The 17008-nt window shown below is 38.5% G+C and overlaps 1 protein-coding gene across 1 annotated transcript in view; it reads right to left on the bottom strand.

Annotated features, from left to right (window-relative positions):
• Positions 1-17008, bottom strand: part of LOC122968412 (astrotactin-2-like) — a 287140-nt gene that overhangs the window by 61091 nt on the left and 209041 nt on the right. The window contains exons 14-16 of the mRNA XM_044333604.1: positions 3852-3976; positions 2575-2679; positions 2032-2211 (exon numbers count right to left, since the gene is read on the bottom strand). Coding sequence (XP_044189539.1) covers positions 2032-2211; positions 2575-2679; positions 3852-3976 — 410 coding nt within the window. The remainder of the gene's footprint in view (positions 1-2031; positions 2212-2574; positions 2680-3851; positions 3977-17008) is intronic.

Here is a 17008-nt window from a genome sequence, read left to right as displayed (position 1 = left end):
TTGTGGCCTAACTATGGGGAATCAAATTAATCATTGAAACCCTCCCATCAATACTGTATCAAACATGTTCTGTTTCCATATAGTCCCAAATATGCCTGAGACAATACACATCTTTCAGTCCAGGTTCGCTCATAAGAGCATATCACATAGTTTGAGCCTTAAAAATAAATACTCTCACAAAGCTGACCTTAACTCTGCACGTGGAGCCCTATTAAACAGCAACATACAAATATACATATCTGATAATCAAACTGTATCATAAACAATAAGTGTTTTTAATATTTCTAGCTAAGAGATAAGGTGAAAAAAATAACAAAATTTAAGTATCAGATGAAGTCTGTCACAGTCATTTTCTTGTGCTTTTTTATTTCACTATGTATTTGTTTACCTCAACACTAAACTAATTGATTTTAATAATAGATTCAGCTGCATGTCAACCTTGCCATCAAAATTGATTTTTGTCTCAGTGATTACACTTTATGCAAGTGGTAACTAGAAGTAGTCATTATTAGAGAATATTCAGACTCCTAACAATAACAGAAAAAGGCATACAATGCTAGTAAAATCAAGTGTCCTTGTGTCAGTGTGCTGAACATGTGAGTGTGTCACATTATATGAATATGATTTATTTAATTGGAGGAAAGTTATGTCCTTGCATTTTTATTAGTTAATTGATTTATACTACTGGATTGTATTATTGCAATATGTCTATGAACCAAACTCCCATGTCCTTCAGGTGTTATGTCGTTTGGAGGTTGTGGATTTCACAATGTGTTGAACACATTACAGTCGTGTGTGTAGTCAAATTCATGTTTGTATTGTTGATTATCTGAGTGCAATAAACATTTATGAAACAAACAACAAAAAATGTCCTAAGCAGTTTTTTTTCATACATTCTAACCTATTATCAAATATGTATCCAGTTTTTCCATGTGACCCTGACTTGTAGTGAACCAAACGTATTTTGTCACAATAATTGTCTGGCTTTTAAGTTCCATTTAAATTTATTTTGATGTATAGGTAGTGGTGGGTGAAAAGGGCAAAAATAATATTGCTGATAATGATAAAGTACTGTATAGTATTTGCAAAAGTAAGTCTTACTCTTCTCAGAGTCCACCTTCAAAACCCACAACTGAAGCTAGTTTTCAAAAGCATGACGTGGCCATGTTATGTCTTGGAGTGTACTACTGAAAACAGTATACATTTGATAAGGTCTTATGTGCTTAATTTGGTCCTACTTACCTTCATACTCCTACTTCTGAGGTCTTTAGAACCAAGATGTTTGTCGGATGGTCAAGAGCATGCATATTTTACAACATTAAGAACACATTTTTACAGCACTTTTTAGGGAGTTGTGTTTGTTCAATGCCGGTCCTCCTTGACCCAAATTCTGTTTCTCCTTTTTCCTACAAAGTGAGCAAGTATGGAATAGTATTTGCTTTGAAACCCTGGTGCCAATCAACCACACTGAATCGCTAGACTGCAAATTAGCACTTTTTGGATCACAAAATAAACAGGATTAAAATAAAACAATTCAAATGGAACAGTGCTGCAAGGTAGTTTTGGGATGCTGTTAAGTCACACTGATGTTTAATTTGATTCATGCAGCTTATGCTATCTTTTAACCAGGAGGCAAATTAAGGGGGGGTGAAGTCTTCAAACATAACCCAGTTTAGTTTATATTCAGATGAAGTGTGACTCTCCCCTCCCACCTGTTAAATTATAAGAAATCTTTCTCTACTTCTGTTCATTGTGTATTTGCAGTAGGTTGCTTACCTTGATTTAAAAAAGGTTATAGTGTCTTGGTTACGTTTGATTGTAGCCCTATCAGCCCTGAAATTGTTTTACTTGCTGTTCTACCACTGTTTTACCTCTGCTGCTACACATTTGTTCAATTTAAAATTATATGTTACATAAATCTCTCTATCTTTCACAGATTTCCCCCAAAATCCTTATCTAGTACATAGGGGCAGCATCTTTCTTCATCCTTCTTGAATTCAGCCTTTTGTTCCTGTCTGTCAGCATGCTCACCTTTCTGGTACTGCAGCCAGAGCTGCTGCTGGGCCTTCTTGCTGGGGAAGTAGATGCTGCAGCTGAGCTCAGAGCCGTAGAGGGCCTCAGATACATAGTGGCTGCCATACTGCTGGAGAAAAGCCAACAGCTCCTCACGTGTGCTCTCTGCTGACAGTGTCTTCAGCACCTTGGAAAAGCCTACCAGGTCAAGACGGAGTTAGAAAAATTGTGATTTTGTATCCAGTATAGGGAAGATGGGGTTGGTTATTAAGGTCAGGCTTAAATGTGCAATTAACATTAAAATCAAGGTCTATCAAGGACACAGACAGATGCAAAAATAGGAAGATAGATCATGTGACAGCCCCAATTGCCATAACTGTAACTGGGAGCAGCTGGCCAATGTTCTGAGTCAAACCCATACACAATAGATAGGCTGACAATATGCATACTGTACACTACACATACTGTATACTAAACCTGCATAGCAATTCTCTAAGGCACTGACCAGGGAATTCTTCGTGATGCTAAGAAATTACAAAGTCAAATTATTCAGACACTGACCCGTTGATAAGGTAATGGAGCTGAGTTTGACTTTGTACAGATTGCTTCGGACTCTCCACTGTTGAACCATAGGATAGCCCACTGCTTCACTGAACTGGGCATCCCCTAAGAGAGACAGAAAAAAAGAGAAGACACAAATTAAGACAGAAGGACACAAGACAGACAGCAAATACAACAATATAAAACCAATTACAAAACTTAAATTCATAAAGAGCAGCTGAGATGAAAAATAAATGTATCAATAAATAAATCCATCATTTCATTTGAACAGTTTATTGCTGATCCATTGTTATCCATTATTGCCTTAACATTGTTTATTATCACAGCCCATATCCCAGCTGCTCCCAGATCAATGACAGATATATAGTGCAGCTTGAACTCCAATTGGATTGCTGACATTAGAAGTGGGAGCAATCTTGCTATTCTCCACAATTCAATTACCAAACTTTCACACTAGTTTAGAACTAAAGCTGCAAAAGTAAAGAGCAAGGGAAAAAAAATCAGCTGCTTATGGGAACCTTGATCCTGTGCCTCTGGAAAGCATTTTACACCTGAGACATTCATGCACAATGAGTTTTTTTTTTTGTGTGTGTGTGTATGTGTAAGTGTGTCCAATTCTGGTGAAAGCATAAAGCCAGTGAAAATCTCAGGGGTCAGTGTGGACCAAATGGCAATTTAGCTAATGGAGGGATTAGAGAGCAGAGGTGCAGGTGCAGGTTTCAAGCCAAATGTTTAAGTGACTCTGTCCCCCACGGGATGGGGTGGAACAGTCCAGAAAAGGATAAAATAATGAAATAGGAAGTTAAGTGTTTTTAAGAGTTTACAAGGTCCAGTACATATGTATGTGTGTGGATAAGTATATGCTTTATACTATGTGTGTGTGTGATAGTGTCTTGATGGGTTTTGGGATTTTACAGCACACAAGCACAAAAGAATGCTCTGTGACCAGCGCATATTTTAGAACACAGAGGTAATTCATTAACAACAAGAACACGTTGACTTTTTGCATTTCTCAGATTCTACACAAAATATTCTTTCAGGTATGTATAGCTTTGCTCATGCACCTTGACGATACATAGGTTTAGACTGCAAAGCCTTATAAAATTGCTGGAACATTTTAAATTCATTATTTGTTTAAGATGAACATAGTTTTCTTTAGCTCTATTTGCTTTAATCAGTTCAGAAATAGTTTTAGTAGAATTAGACTATGAGTTGAAAGTACAGGTGTAATAAAGACAAAAATAAAAGTTGATATCCCCAAACGTACACACCCTTACCTGTGAGGAGCTGTAGGTTGGGCAGGGGCTCAGACAACACGCCTCGACATTGTTCCTCTACTGGTAAAGGGATGACCATGAGACCATCAGCTAGTTGGGGAAAGTCCTTAATAAAGTTGTTGTCCCTGAGAAAGAAAGAAAGAAAGTCAGAAAGAAAGAAAGAAAGCAAGCAAGAAAGAAAGAAAGAAAGAACAGGTAAGCAACATGTATTTCTTCAGGTAAGAGTTTACAACAACAGTCCGTGGTGACTAGTCAGTATAACACCTCTACTTTATGTAAAGGTTTTGTTTAACACTCAGGGGTGCAACTACAAATTCGGAGCCTCATGAAAACAGCTCCACAATAGCTCACAATAAATATCTGCAATCCCGACATGTTCCTGTGCCCCGTCAAGCTGCTGGCCTCCTGAATCATTCAGAGACGGGGATTTGGAGATTTCACTGTTTTTCTGTCTTGCCAGTTATTCTATGATATTGTTTTATGTGCTGTAATTTTAACAGTCTCCTCTGGTTCACAGAGGTTAGAATAGAAGTGTTGGGTTGTTTATGATTATTAACAAAATATTTAACCTTTAAACACATAAAAGTGCACATACTATTTCATGCCTTGTCATGATGGTAATTCATTCCATCTTTGAATGATGGCATTAAAAAGTTCTGCACTGGTTGTGTAAACAGCAATAACATGGGTAAAACATGTACATATATATGTGTGCGTGTGTGTGTGTGTGTGTGTATAATGCTTGGCGGCCCAACAAAGAAAACAGTTGTGTCCCTCAGTTTGAGGGCAGAACAGAGTGCTGCAGGCAAAGATAAGAACAGACCTCTTGGAATCTTTCTCTTTCTCTCTGCTGGAGAGGATAAGTACCAGAAAGAATGATAACGTGAAAGGAAGTGTGAGGGAAAAATAAAAGAAGATGACGACCCACATTCTGTAGTTACAGTAGAGGTAACAAATAACACCCATAAATGCACACAGAGCTGATAGATTTGAATACCATTACCATTAGCTCTAAACATGTTTTCCAGTCTTTTCTATTTTTCTGTGTATCTGCACCTCCATTATATATCACATCAGACACATCACTTACGAAATAAATGGCAGTACTCCTGCAACTACAGAGATAGTGTATGTTCAGCTCCATTTTTGTTCAGTAGATAAACCGCTCTGGATTAGTAGATGGTTGAACCAAGCCAGTTGTGGTTCATTTCCTGTCAAAAAAGATGAGTTGTCCTGCTGCATTCTGAGAGCATGGCAAGCAGCAGCAACCCATCACCCATAATCCACTTTTATGGGACCGAGTCTCAGAGCACAGACCTTGTGCCATGGAGACTCATCCTTTCTCTCTTTTTGCTTCCTTTAACCGCAAAGCCTGTTAGATGCAATGACAAAGTTAGTGTTACATTGGAGGGGTGGAAGGATTGACTCAAGGGCAGAGGATGAGAGGAATGAGAGAGAGAGAAAGAGAGAGAGAGAGAGAGAGAGAGAAAGAGAAGAGGTGCTGTAAAAAGATTACCGTGGCTTATGCTCACAGAAAAACTATATTGATTGCTAAATTAAATCAGCCAGCTTCACGCAGAGGCTCAGAGAACATTTGGAGGCGTGTGGACCAAGATGACATGTAGTTTTATGGATTTTCAGGCCCAGATGTGGACTGTCCTTGACACTTGATCTGCAGAGTTCCTTTTCTTTAACCCCTGTGCTCACCCATTACTCACCAACTCACGAACACCCATTCATATTCTAGGGTTGAAAGACATCCTCATAGTTCACTGCAGAGTTGCTCAAAAATAAAATTGAAAACCAACTTTATTTGGAGCACAAAAAAGGTGTAAAGACTTGTGCCTCAGGTCTACGCAGCGCCTGAGCTCACGCAAAATTGCCTTCTTCTTCTACTATCCTTGACATTTGAGGCGAGTGTAGATTGTTGTGACATCTGTCCCTTTTTGCAGAGGTTTAAGCGGTGAGGCAGAAAATTCAGAACAGGTGGCTTGAAGCATCTATTCTGCCGACAGCTCATTAGAAGAAGACATTTATCTGTACCAGTACAACCCAAACAAACAATGTGGCTAACATGGTCAGACAGTTATCTTTCAAGAAAGATCATCTCTGTCTCACAGAAATGGTAATACTATGGTTTAGCTGTTAGCTGGCCATAACTAACTTATCTTACCTTGGAGCAACAAACTGACATTTGTTAAACTGACAAGATTGCCTTAGTTTAACAAGCTTAAAGGGCACATGTCATGCACATTTCCAGATCTATATTTGCATTCTGGGGCTCCACTAGAATATCTTTGCATGCTTTACAGTAAAAAACCTTATCCTATAATGGCCCTTTGTGCAGTCGCTCAGTTCAGCCTCTGTCTGAAATAGGCTGTTTTAGCTGATGTCTCTATAAGGGCCCCCTCCCGAGGAGTCCTCTCTGTTCTGATTGGCCAGCTTCCGGAAGCTGAACCTTGGTAATGTAAACAAACAGTAGTTGTAGGATTTCACTTATTTTTCTTGTTCTTTACTTGAAATGGAAGCTTCTCAAATACAGGTTGGAGCCTGAATCCGATCTAAATATGCAAGTAGAGAATGCAAACAATCTTAGCAACAAAGACTATGGAAAGGATGGCTGTTGTGGGCATGTGCAAACAATCTGATGTCATCATGATGGGGAAGTAGAGGTGATGTTGCACACAAAGTGTTAGAGGAAGATAAAGCCCTGGCTTTTTAATTCAGGAAACATTTTTACATACATTCACCTCAAGTATTGAAACTTTGACCATGTTTAACAGACATCCAACATCATTATAGTATAAAAATGACAGAAATCACAAAAAGCATGATATGTCCCCTTTAAGGAAACCAATTCTCATGGCTGACCTTTTGACTTGTGTAAAAATGAGTTATTACATTAACAACGACTGCATTCTACTAATGTGCTCCAGTACAACGGACGTGCTAACATGTCTGCTGACCCACTGATACGGCTTACTGAAACATAAATGGGATAGAGCCATCGTATATATTATTAGTCACACCCATGATTTTCCTGTAATCAGGTCAACATATCTGCTATGAGAAAGGTCTACAGATGACCAGCCACCAGCACAAAGATGCCTTCCCAGCTTTATTTTCTCTATACTAAATCCATCTGGTTGAGTTAGATTAATTATCTACATGACAACACATGCTGGTTGTATTATCCCTTAACCTATACCATGTTCCTACTAAAAGGCCTGAGCATAGGCGTAAATAATAAAATTAATGACGGCTGACTTCCATTTAACTGCATTGGCTTCAGGGTCCTGGTATTGTGCATGCTGGCTTACTGTCACACTGTCATGGCTTACTGGCAGACTTGAACTAGAATGAAGCCACTGTTAATGTAATTAGTTACACCTTTTCCTACTATGACGAGTCAAAATGCCTGCTGTGAAAAAAGGCCTATCCTCCACCATATTTATTAAATGTAAAGTTTACATTTCATCAAAAAAAGGAGCTACTGGCCAATAACATACAGTACCATGCCAAATGTACCTATCCAAAACATTTGATAAAGTGTCAAGTTTTAATTTCAGAGGTGCTCTTAGCTCATAAGCAAGGAATATCACAAATTGAATGATTGTTTTGACATGAATGCCACTGATGTAAATATAAAGGCTTATATTTTATTTTAATACTGGTATTTAAACACACAGAATTCCCAGTTTTTCAGTACCAAGAAAAGCACAGGTGTAACTAGTAGCATTATTGTTGGCTCAAGCCAGCACAATACCATGTATGTGCAACAGTCCCTGACTTAGACGAAACACAGTCCTTATACCGTTATTAATTACACCTGTGCTTTTCCTAATATGACGTGTGCTATGAGTAGGATTATTGACTTATAGTTTCCTAACCCTTTGAATGTATCTACAAAAGCTTGTACATTTTGCAGATATACAGTACTGTGCTAAAGTTTTAGGCACTTTAGATGTTTATATTCTTATCCATATGCAGTATCTTCAGGGAGGTGTCTGATCGGTCCCAAATTTATTTTGCAGCTTGACAATGACCCCAAACATACAGCCAGAGTCATTAAGAACCATCTTCGGCGACAAGAAGAAAGAGGAGTCAGATGGTAACAGATGGTATGGCCCCCACAGAGCCCTGATCTCAACATCATTGAGTCAGTCTGGGATTACATGAAGAGACAGAAGCAATTGAGACGCCTAAATCCACAGAAGAACTGCGACAAGTTTACAAGATACTTGGAACAACCTACCTGCCAAGTAGGAGAATTGGTGCTGTTTTAAAAGCAAAATGTGGTCGCACCAAATACTGATCTGATTTAGTTTTCTTCTGTTAACTACACTTTGTATGAAGTTAATTGATAAATAAAAATAACTTATGGTATTATTTTTGAAAGCATCTTCACTTTACTTTTAGTGCCTAACACTTTTGTACAGCACTGTATATCTGCATCTTCATGTTCATTAACATTTAATTTTTTCTGCTTCCATGATTTTGTCTGAATCTACTCTGATTCCATTAAATTATGGTCTTTTTGAAGCAGCTCAGGAAAGAGCTGTGTGTACCGTACATACTGCCTCTAACGACTTATGCAGGTGGCTGACATTAATTGACAGTAGAAAAACTTCATCCAGGACTCTAAGGGCAAGACTTTAATAATGTGCTTTAGAAAGCTACTTTTTAAACCAGGATCAGCTCTTCTATATAAAGGCCTATTCCTGGATTGATTTTTACTCTGTCCAGGTACCCAGCCTATTATTTTACCAACCGAGCTTACTTAAGACACACATTCACATACACACCAACCCAGACAGCCTAACCACACTTAATAACCTCCGATTCACCAGACCACATATGTGAGACTGGACTTCCTGGGGCACTGCCAACAAATCTGTCTATTTACTCATGTTTCATTCAGTACTTATGTGTGTTCATTAGGAGCAGTGGACACTGGGCTCCTTCCTGGCCAAACAGGCCTCCTATCCTACTTGAGTCCACAAGTGGCAAACTCTTCCCATTTGAATGAGAATCTCCAAAACACAAGCCCCGCCATCCAGTGTAGAATAAAATTATATCTGGTGGGATGAATACAAATATTCAAGGCCGGTTCATGCATATATATTAAAGCTTTCTCTCACTTTTACTCTCATTCTCTGTGTCTCTTCCTGAGCTCAGTGTGTGCTATTTCAATTCATAACACAGTAAAGATACATCTAGATACATAAAGATACTGAAACTCAGGTTTCATTCAAATAGTTTTTGTTTTGTTTTGTGCTGTTTTTTTGTTTTTTTTTGTATTTCACAACCGAGCTTCAATGTCAGTATTTCTCTCTCAATAGAGTGAAACAATTGTTCGCTGTTTGTTCAACGCAGTCCCCAACGGTGACACTCTCTGGTGTGCTCTCTGCATCCCTTATTCCTTCTGTCTCTTATTCACTCTTCCAGCTTCACCTGCTCTCTCTCCTCCCAAATCGCAGGCGTTGTGGTGATAGGCACAGATGAGAGCTATCTACAAGTCAATTTAGAAAAATGTTTGTGTGTGTGTGTGTGTGTGTGTGTGTGTGTGTGTGCATTTCTGTCTATTTGAGTGTATAATAGGGAAACACATGAGGGCTATCTACAAGTCACTTAATTTAAGTGCCTGTGTGTTTGTGTGTGTGTGTGTGTGTGTGAGAACAAGTGTGCTCACGCATATGTTTGACTGTGTTATATTTATCTGGGTTTGTAACTGTGTAACTGATATTGAGTGGTACTTATCTAAACATTGTCTGAGGTAATTGGCTCTTGTGCTGTTTAGAGGGAATGTCCGTGTAGAAACCTCATCCCTACACCGCAGCACTAAGCAGACATATACGACCACACTACATCTTAACTACACTGACACAAAGTGTCAGTTCTTATCTACAACCTCAAGACTTATCTCAACCACCATATAGGCGAATGGTGCTTTTCAACAGTGGCTTATATTGGGAAATCACATCCAACACTGTCCTTGTTATTTCTTTATTTTTTTGTCAATTTTTGCTTCACAGTGTTAAAAATTCTAACCCATCTACTAAATATGAGGTTAAAACACCTACAAGCAGCCAAAGGTTTTAAACGATACACTTTGGCATTCAGAAATCCCATTTTCTAAACAGAAACTACATTATTTGTGCAACCATTAGTTTCAGAGATGACTGAACCTGCTGGCTTCAAACAGTTCCCCTAACAATTAGGACTTTCAGAAAACTGTAAGCCATGCAGGATGCTCTTTTCCACTCATTTAGATGCAGCCTTTGTGGACTGATGCAAGCACTAACAAAGACTCCTCTAATTCCCTGAGGAAATGAGTATTGAATATACATACAAATCTGTGGTGCCAAGCTTACAAAGGATATATTCTAAGTATCAGTCTCTCTCTTGTGGCTCAGCTGCTAATTAAGAATGAACAACCTTCTTAGGTGAAAGCTGAACGAGGAAGTATAGCTCTATAAAAACTAAAAACAGTTGTGGGCGATAATTGATCATGTTTGTTTTCAACTCCAAATAAACATTTTAGATAGCTGCATTAATTTGTATGCAATGCCTTATGAGCCATACAGTTAAGCTGTGTTGAGTCACCATGTCTCAGCAATAAACACGGTAACTAAAATGTTATTGCCAATTACAGGAATGACAGCCAAACCCCTGACAATAACACATAATAGGAACTTTTGCATCTTCAGCAGGAACTAAAAGACACTGATTTTGACAATTCTACCAATTTAAGTTTGTAATGTCAACCTTATGTTTACATTTAAGTTAAGGTTAGGCAACCTCAGTTAAAGGTGGGGTCAACATAAGGCCAGAATGAGCCAGAAAGGTTTTATTAAAAACAAGCAAACCCCCCCCCCCCAAAAAAAAAATAAAAAAACAAAACAAAACATAACAAAACAAAAAAACAAAGAAAAAACACTTAACGTTTAAACACTTATAAAATATAAAATCATATTTAAAAAAAGCAGAAGTAGAGGTAGATTGATTGAGCTGACAATTGTGAACCAAGTCATACATCATTTGTCAGGATTATACGATCCTGACAAATGATCCATGGTAGAACTGCAACCTTACCACACTTTAATGTCCAACTGATAACTGAATGGTAGGAAAAGAAGAAAGGGCACTGCCATAATCTTCACCACTAGAGGCTGCTCTTTCTCTGTGCCAAAATAAAAGGCTAATGGTATCAGGAATAGTCCATGAACATCAGTGTTTGTGTGTGTTTATGTTACTTTATGTGTAGACTGTAGGGTGCTCTTGTTCTTGCTCTGTTGGACTCTAAGGAAAAACTTTCTTTGGTGTGTGGGAACTAAGGCATAGTGGTATCATACAGAGCATAAATAGAAAAAACAAGATAATTAACTGCAAGACATGCTGGGTAAAATCCCTCCTATTAGCTAATATGTCAATAAAAGGTGCACACATTATAATTACTTTACACTGTAATGACACCAATAAATGTCTAGCTATTGTGTGTGTGTGTGTGTGTTTGTGTGACAGAGATGCAGGATATGAAGGGTCAGGTTGGGCACAGAGCTGGGATTCAGGGGTGAGCTGAAAGAGGCAGCTTTCAGAATCTTTCAGAAAGGAAGTGATTACGGTTCTGACTGAGGTGGAAAAGATTACTTCACCACTGGGATGCCAGAAGGAGGAAGAACCCAACCTGAGAAGGGGTTGAAGAGTCAGGACATGTGGAGTGATAACCAGTTTGCCACAGAGAGGGAGGGACAGTGAGGCAGTAGCTGAGGGTGAGACATGGACCAGACTGTAGGGTTGGATCATGATCTGGAGATATGAGGGTTGCCGTGCCCTTGGTAGCCTCCTTGGCTAACAATAGTGTTTTGAATGGTATGTGAGCAGCCACTGGGTGCCAGTGCAGTGCAGATAGGCGGGGGGGTTATGTTGGAGAATTTATGGAGGCTGAAGACAAGCAGGGCTGCAGCACTCTGGATAAACTGAAAGGGTGGATGCAAGAAAACCAGGAAGGCGGCGGAACAGAAATGTAGATGGAGAAAATGCCTTTCTTGCTTGATGAAAAAAAAACAACACTTTTCTGAGCGATGTCAATCTTTTACAGTTGAAAATTTCTTAGAGGAGCAGGCTGCACTTTACCAGATCTTTCTCTTTTTGTCACATGACTTGAAGTAGAAGAGGACAGCTAATAGAACAAAAAAAATAGTATATGGAAAACACTGCAAAAATGATGCTGGCAGGAGCTGACTCTATAATTTGCCTGCGCATTGAAAATAAAAAGATACATTGTGAGAGAAGACATGCCCAAATGCTACATCTCTTGCTATATCTTTCAAAATGTATCATCAAGAAATCATTGCTCTACCAAGGGTTTAATAATTTTAAAGATAAGAAGACATGGTGCAGCTGCAAGAAGATAATACCAATTATGCTTGTGCACTGGGTCTCCTCCCAATCTTCTCCCTCCACATCCAGAGCCAGAAAATTTGACATCCAGCATGACACAGCATGTTTGTAATTTCTATGGCTGCCACGCTGTTTGGATTCAACCCTAAATGGAATAATTACCCAGCATTTGAAAGAGAAGCGTGCAACAAAAGGCAGCACAGACAAAAGAAGAAAAAAAAAGGCCTTATTCAAAACAGTTGTCTCTACCCCAAAATATACACAATATACACAAATGGCCACTGCATGGATGTTTTAATTTTAAGTTATTGTTATTCACCATTATGCAAAAGCCAACTGGCAGTGTCAAATACACAGGCTGTGTAATAATGTCAAATATTCAAAACGTCTTTATAGTACATCTCAAATTGCTCAAATAAATAAGTGGTTGGTTTACATAAAAACATATTTTGTCACTTAATTTTAGTTGTATCTACTATGCAGATAGTTTTGGCTTTATTAGTCCATTTATTGCTGGCATGGTTTGTGCTATATATTTAAATTAAAATGAATACTAAAATTAAAATGAATACTAATACACACACACACACACACACACACCACACATATATATATATGTGTGGTGTGTGTGTGTGTGTGTATAAGTATTCATTTTAATTTGGATGCTATTCAAACTTAAGAAATTTACATTCATTATAGCTGAATGATATTATATGTCATTTAATGTCTCCTATCACATCATCAATCAATCCAAACGGCTCTCATCCTGTCTTTCTCTACTGTTGCTTTGATAATGTTGCCACGCTTGCCCTTGAGAGCCATCCACCAAGTTTTTGGACTGCACAATCAAAGATTTATGAGGGCTGGTGTGTGTAGCCGTTCCAATTGCATGTAATATGCTTAATAGCTCTAATATCTGTGATTTGAATAAACGCTTGGTGCAAGAGGGGCCTGTCAGATGAATCATTACAAAGATAAAGCACGCAGTGTCACCCCCGGACACAGGCCCCAGATGAAGAATTAAAGACTTATTAAAGGACAGCATCCGAAAACAGGCTAATTCGTAGCGTAATAAAACAATCAGAGATGTTTACCTTGAGACTCGTGTTACAATCTGTTATTATAGCAGCAGCCACAGCTCGTTTGATAAATGATTCCACTGAGAGGAGGAGATCTGGTGACTTTTCATGGCCAATATTGATTAGGCTTGGGATGTGATGCTGTCAATGAAACAACCTCTGATGGTGAGTGTACTGAAGAGTTTGTGTTTGTGTGCATGAGTGAATGTGTACATGTGTGTTCGTGTTTATATGCAAGCTTCAGCGTAGACGATTGACTAATTTATGAGTAGCAGGATGCTGCCCGGCCAATCTAATTTAAGACAGAAAAGTTTTTAAATTCTGATTTAAAATATGCCTTCATGCAGTGATGCAAATATGTGTTAAGTAGGATGATATACAAAGTATTACACATGGTTCTTGTTGTACAATATTATATTACTCACTGTTTTTGTCACTCTTTCTCCCCTTTAGAAACACTTGCATGCGCGTGCGCACACACACACACACACACGAAACTACTCAACCTCACTTTTATTCCCTTGGGTTGTACATACAATTGAAATACAACGTGAGTGTGCACAGACATTTTTTTTTTTGTGCCTTGATATCTCTGTTGGCCTGCCTTAGGAAATTGTGGAAATTAACTCTGTTGGCCAGGAGCATTACCATAGAGATGGAGCTTGGTAATACAGAGTGCGGGAGGCATGCAGGCCAGCTAGCTGTGGAACTGATTAGAGACATTGCTTTTCTACTTTTTATTATTCCACTTGCACTTTCCCACTTTCCCTAAATTCGGCGTTTGTGTCTATCCATCCTAACAAACTTCTGTCACTCTTTTTCTCTTCCTCTTACTCTCATTCACTCACACCTGCACACACACACACACAGGGGTTAAAGTGGGCCGGAACGAACCAGAACAACGATTTTAGCCCCTCCACACTGGTCCTGTTGTTAGTATGAGGAGCATAAAGTGCCCTCAAAATGGGTTGAGTATTTCTCTTCTATTATTAAAGTATATTATTAACAGTAATGTACGATAATGATAACATTTAAAGCTTGCATAAGTAATGTCATTCATTTTAAAGTTGTTTTTAATCGGACAGTGGATATGTACATGATGTGTTGTTGAAGTTATCTGGTTAATTCAAATGCAGCAAAGCCCAGAGCCACAGCAAGAAACGGGTGCTTAAAAGAAGGTCAGCTGATCACATAGCCTGTCCACAAAGAAAACAAGTACACCAGACTTCACTGTACAAATTAGGGAGTTATTTTGAGTTGAGTCATTTTTTCCCCGCTGCACCGCTACACTGAATCTTAGGGTTCCCCCACTTACCAAATACCACTTTAACCCCTGCAAACACACATGTACAACCCAGAGTGTTATGACGAACCTTAACCAGCAGCTAAAAAATCAGTTCCTGACACGAGAGGACTCTCATGTCATCACTCTGAAAGCAGAGAAACACTTCCAAGTTTTGGATAAAGGACAACAGGAATACAACGGAAAGTTATCTTTTCTTAGTTGGCACAGAGTCAGATCTGTTTGACCATCTTCTATTTTGACGAAAAAGACAAAACAAATAATTCATTTTCTGTCTTTTTGAAAAAGACAATTAAATTAAATTGCCCATATTTTCATATTTCACGCTGCCAGAATGGTGATTTTGGATTGAGAAATTCATAGCAGTGAGTCTTTGCACAATAACACTAGCATAAAAAATTAAAACTGGCTGTGAAGCTCAAGATAGGAGCCCTTGATCCACTAGTATTTCTATTGCTTACAGTATATCAAGGCCTGGTTTATTTCCTGCCATCATCATACAGAAAATATACACATAGGACTTTTAAGTGTCTCATCACAATTTTCCTCGGTCCTATCATCTTATATTTGATCAGCAGTAATGTGCCATGACAGCATGTCACTCTTTGTATTTTTTTATTTTACAGTGTAATTACAGAGTGATAGGACTGACATTAAAGCGTGATTAAATGTTATTACGTTATCTGGTATTCTGTCTATCAATGTGGTATGACTAACTGAATCTGGAAATCATATCACAGAAGTTGTAATTAACTGCTTTATGGCCTTGCAGAGGTGAGCGTGGGCGAATATTCAGTGTTGTGAACTTTATATAATTAAATAAAATTGAGAAATTGCTTGGAACTGCCATCTACTTATGAATTGATATTTATGAATAATTTATGAAAGATAAATCTTGGGAAAGCAGGGCAGAGTGATGCGGAGAGAAGGATGGAGAAGTGGAAGAGTTAAGACAGATAGTAGTCCAGAGGGGATACAAAATTACAAATGCTGCCAACCTGCAGTTCACGGCTGCAGCAATAGTTCATTAATCAATACTAAAAACATCTTGCCACTAATTCAGGTTTTAGCCCTGGTCCGCAAATTACGCCATACAGTTTTCCTTCTGTGAAAGTGGGAGGCAGCTGAGGTAAGTTTTTGGAGGACTAGCATTGTTAGTTACCCCCTTGTGAGGCAACTCCATCACCTTCTGAAGTTTTAATGCTTTATGCTGCATATTCTCATTTTTCACCCTCCAGCCTACTATTGATCCACCGGCTGCTGCACACGCAAGTGATTTTATCAGTCTAGCACGACTGCACAATAGCATCACCAGCTAAGCTAATTAAATACACAAAATCCTTGTTCTTATTTCTGGTTGCCCCTAAAGCATCATCCATGTGGAATAGAAATTTTCAACTTCATAAGGTAAAGGTTTCAGAGAGAGGCTTGAGAGTGATTTTACAAAAACATGCAGAAGATAAATTAAGTATGCAGTCAGATTTACTGTGCAATTGCAAATTCTCAGAGTGGAAAAGTGAGGAGGCGGTTCAATCCATAAAAAATATACTTTCATTTTAATGATGAATTAGCTCGTTAGTTGAACAAGACTGTGCAAAACTACTTCAGCTGAACCACAGGTGGCAAACACTGATAAAACTGAAACCTCTGATTTAAGAATTTCTGTCCGTACTTGGTAATGGATGATTTTTTTACCATCTTCACCTCTTCCCAGAATAATTCACTCCCCCTTTTAAAAGTCAGTGAAATGTAGTACATTGGGTAATGTGTCCTAAACCCATATTTGCTACTCACAGGCAGAGTAGTAAAAAAGTGGTACGAGTGCACTCATAGTATGAGATGACATGGCCCCTTCTGATCTGGACATAATTCTAAACACGTGCATACTATAGATACGCCTCTTGCATTCTTCTTTCTTCTATACAATGATATTATATTACTGTATATAATGAATCTTATGAGTATAAAATAAAAGTCTTTGATCAGTTTATCATCTGATTTAATTCCATAATTTAATTACATATCAGATTACAGTTAGTAGTAAATATCTCGGTTTTTGTCCCTGCTGTCTTGCCTCTCCTTTCTCTCCCTCCTCTCTGCCTGCCTGTGCCTGTCTCAGTATGTTTCCCGAACAGCTGAATTACTGTTAGTGACAATGACTGAAAACCAAGTCAACAATTGCAATCTCCAATATCTTTAATGTATCCTGGCATGTATCCAACGGTCACCACACGCTCCAACTTTCCTGCCACAACAGTTTCAGATTCACAATCCTCTGTCCACAATAGTGGAAGATACTATTGAACAGTCTGGGAAACACTACACCGATCACTCATAATGACAGGAACAGCAACGGTGTATGTTTTTACTAG

This window comes from Thunnus albacares, chromosome 18 (assembly GCF_914725855.1).
Source record: "Thunnus albacares chromosome 18, fThuAlb1.1, whole genome shotgun sequence".
In the NCBI taxonomy this organism is placed as follows: domain Eukaryota; kingdom Metazoa; phylum Chordata; class Actinopteri; order Scombriformes; family Scombridae; genus Thunnus; species Thunnus albacares.
This window is presented reverse-complemented; position numbering and strand designations above follow the sequence as displayed.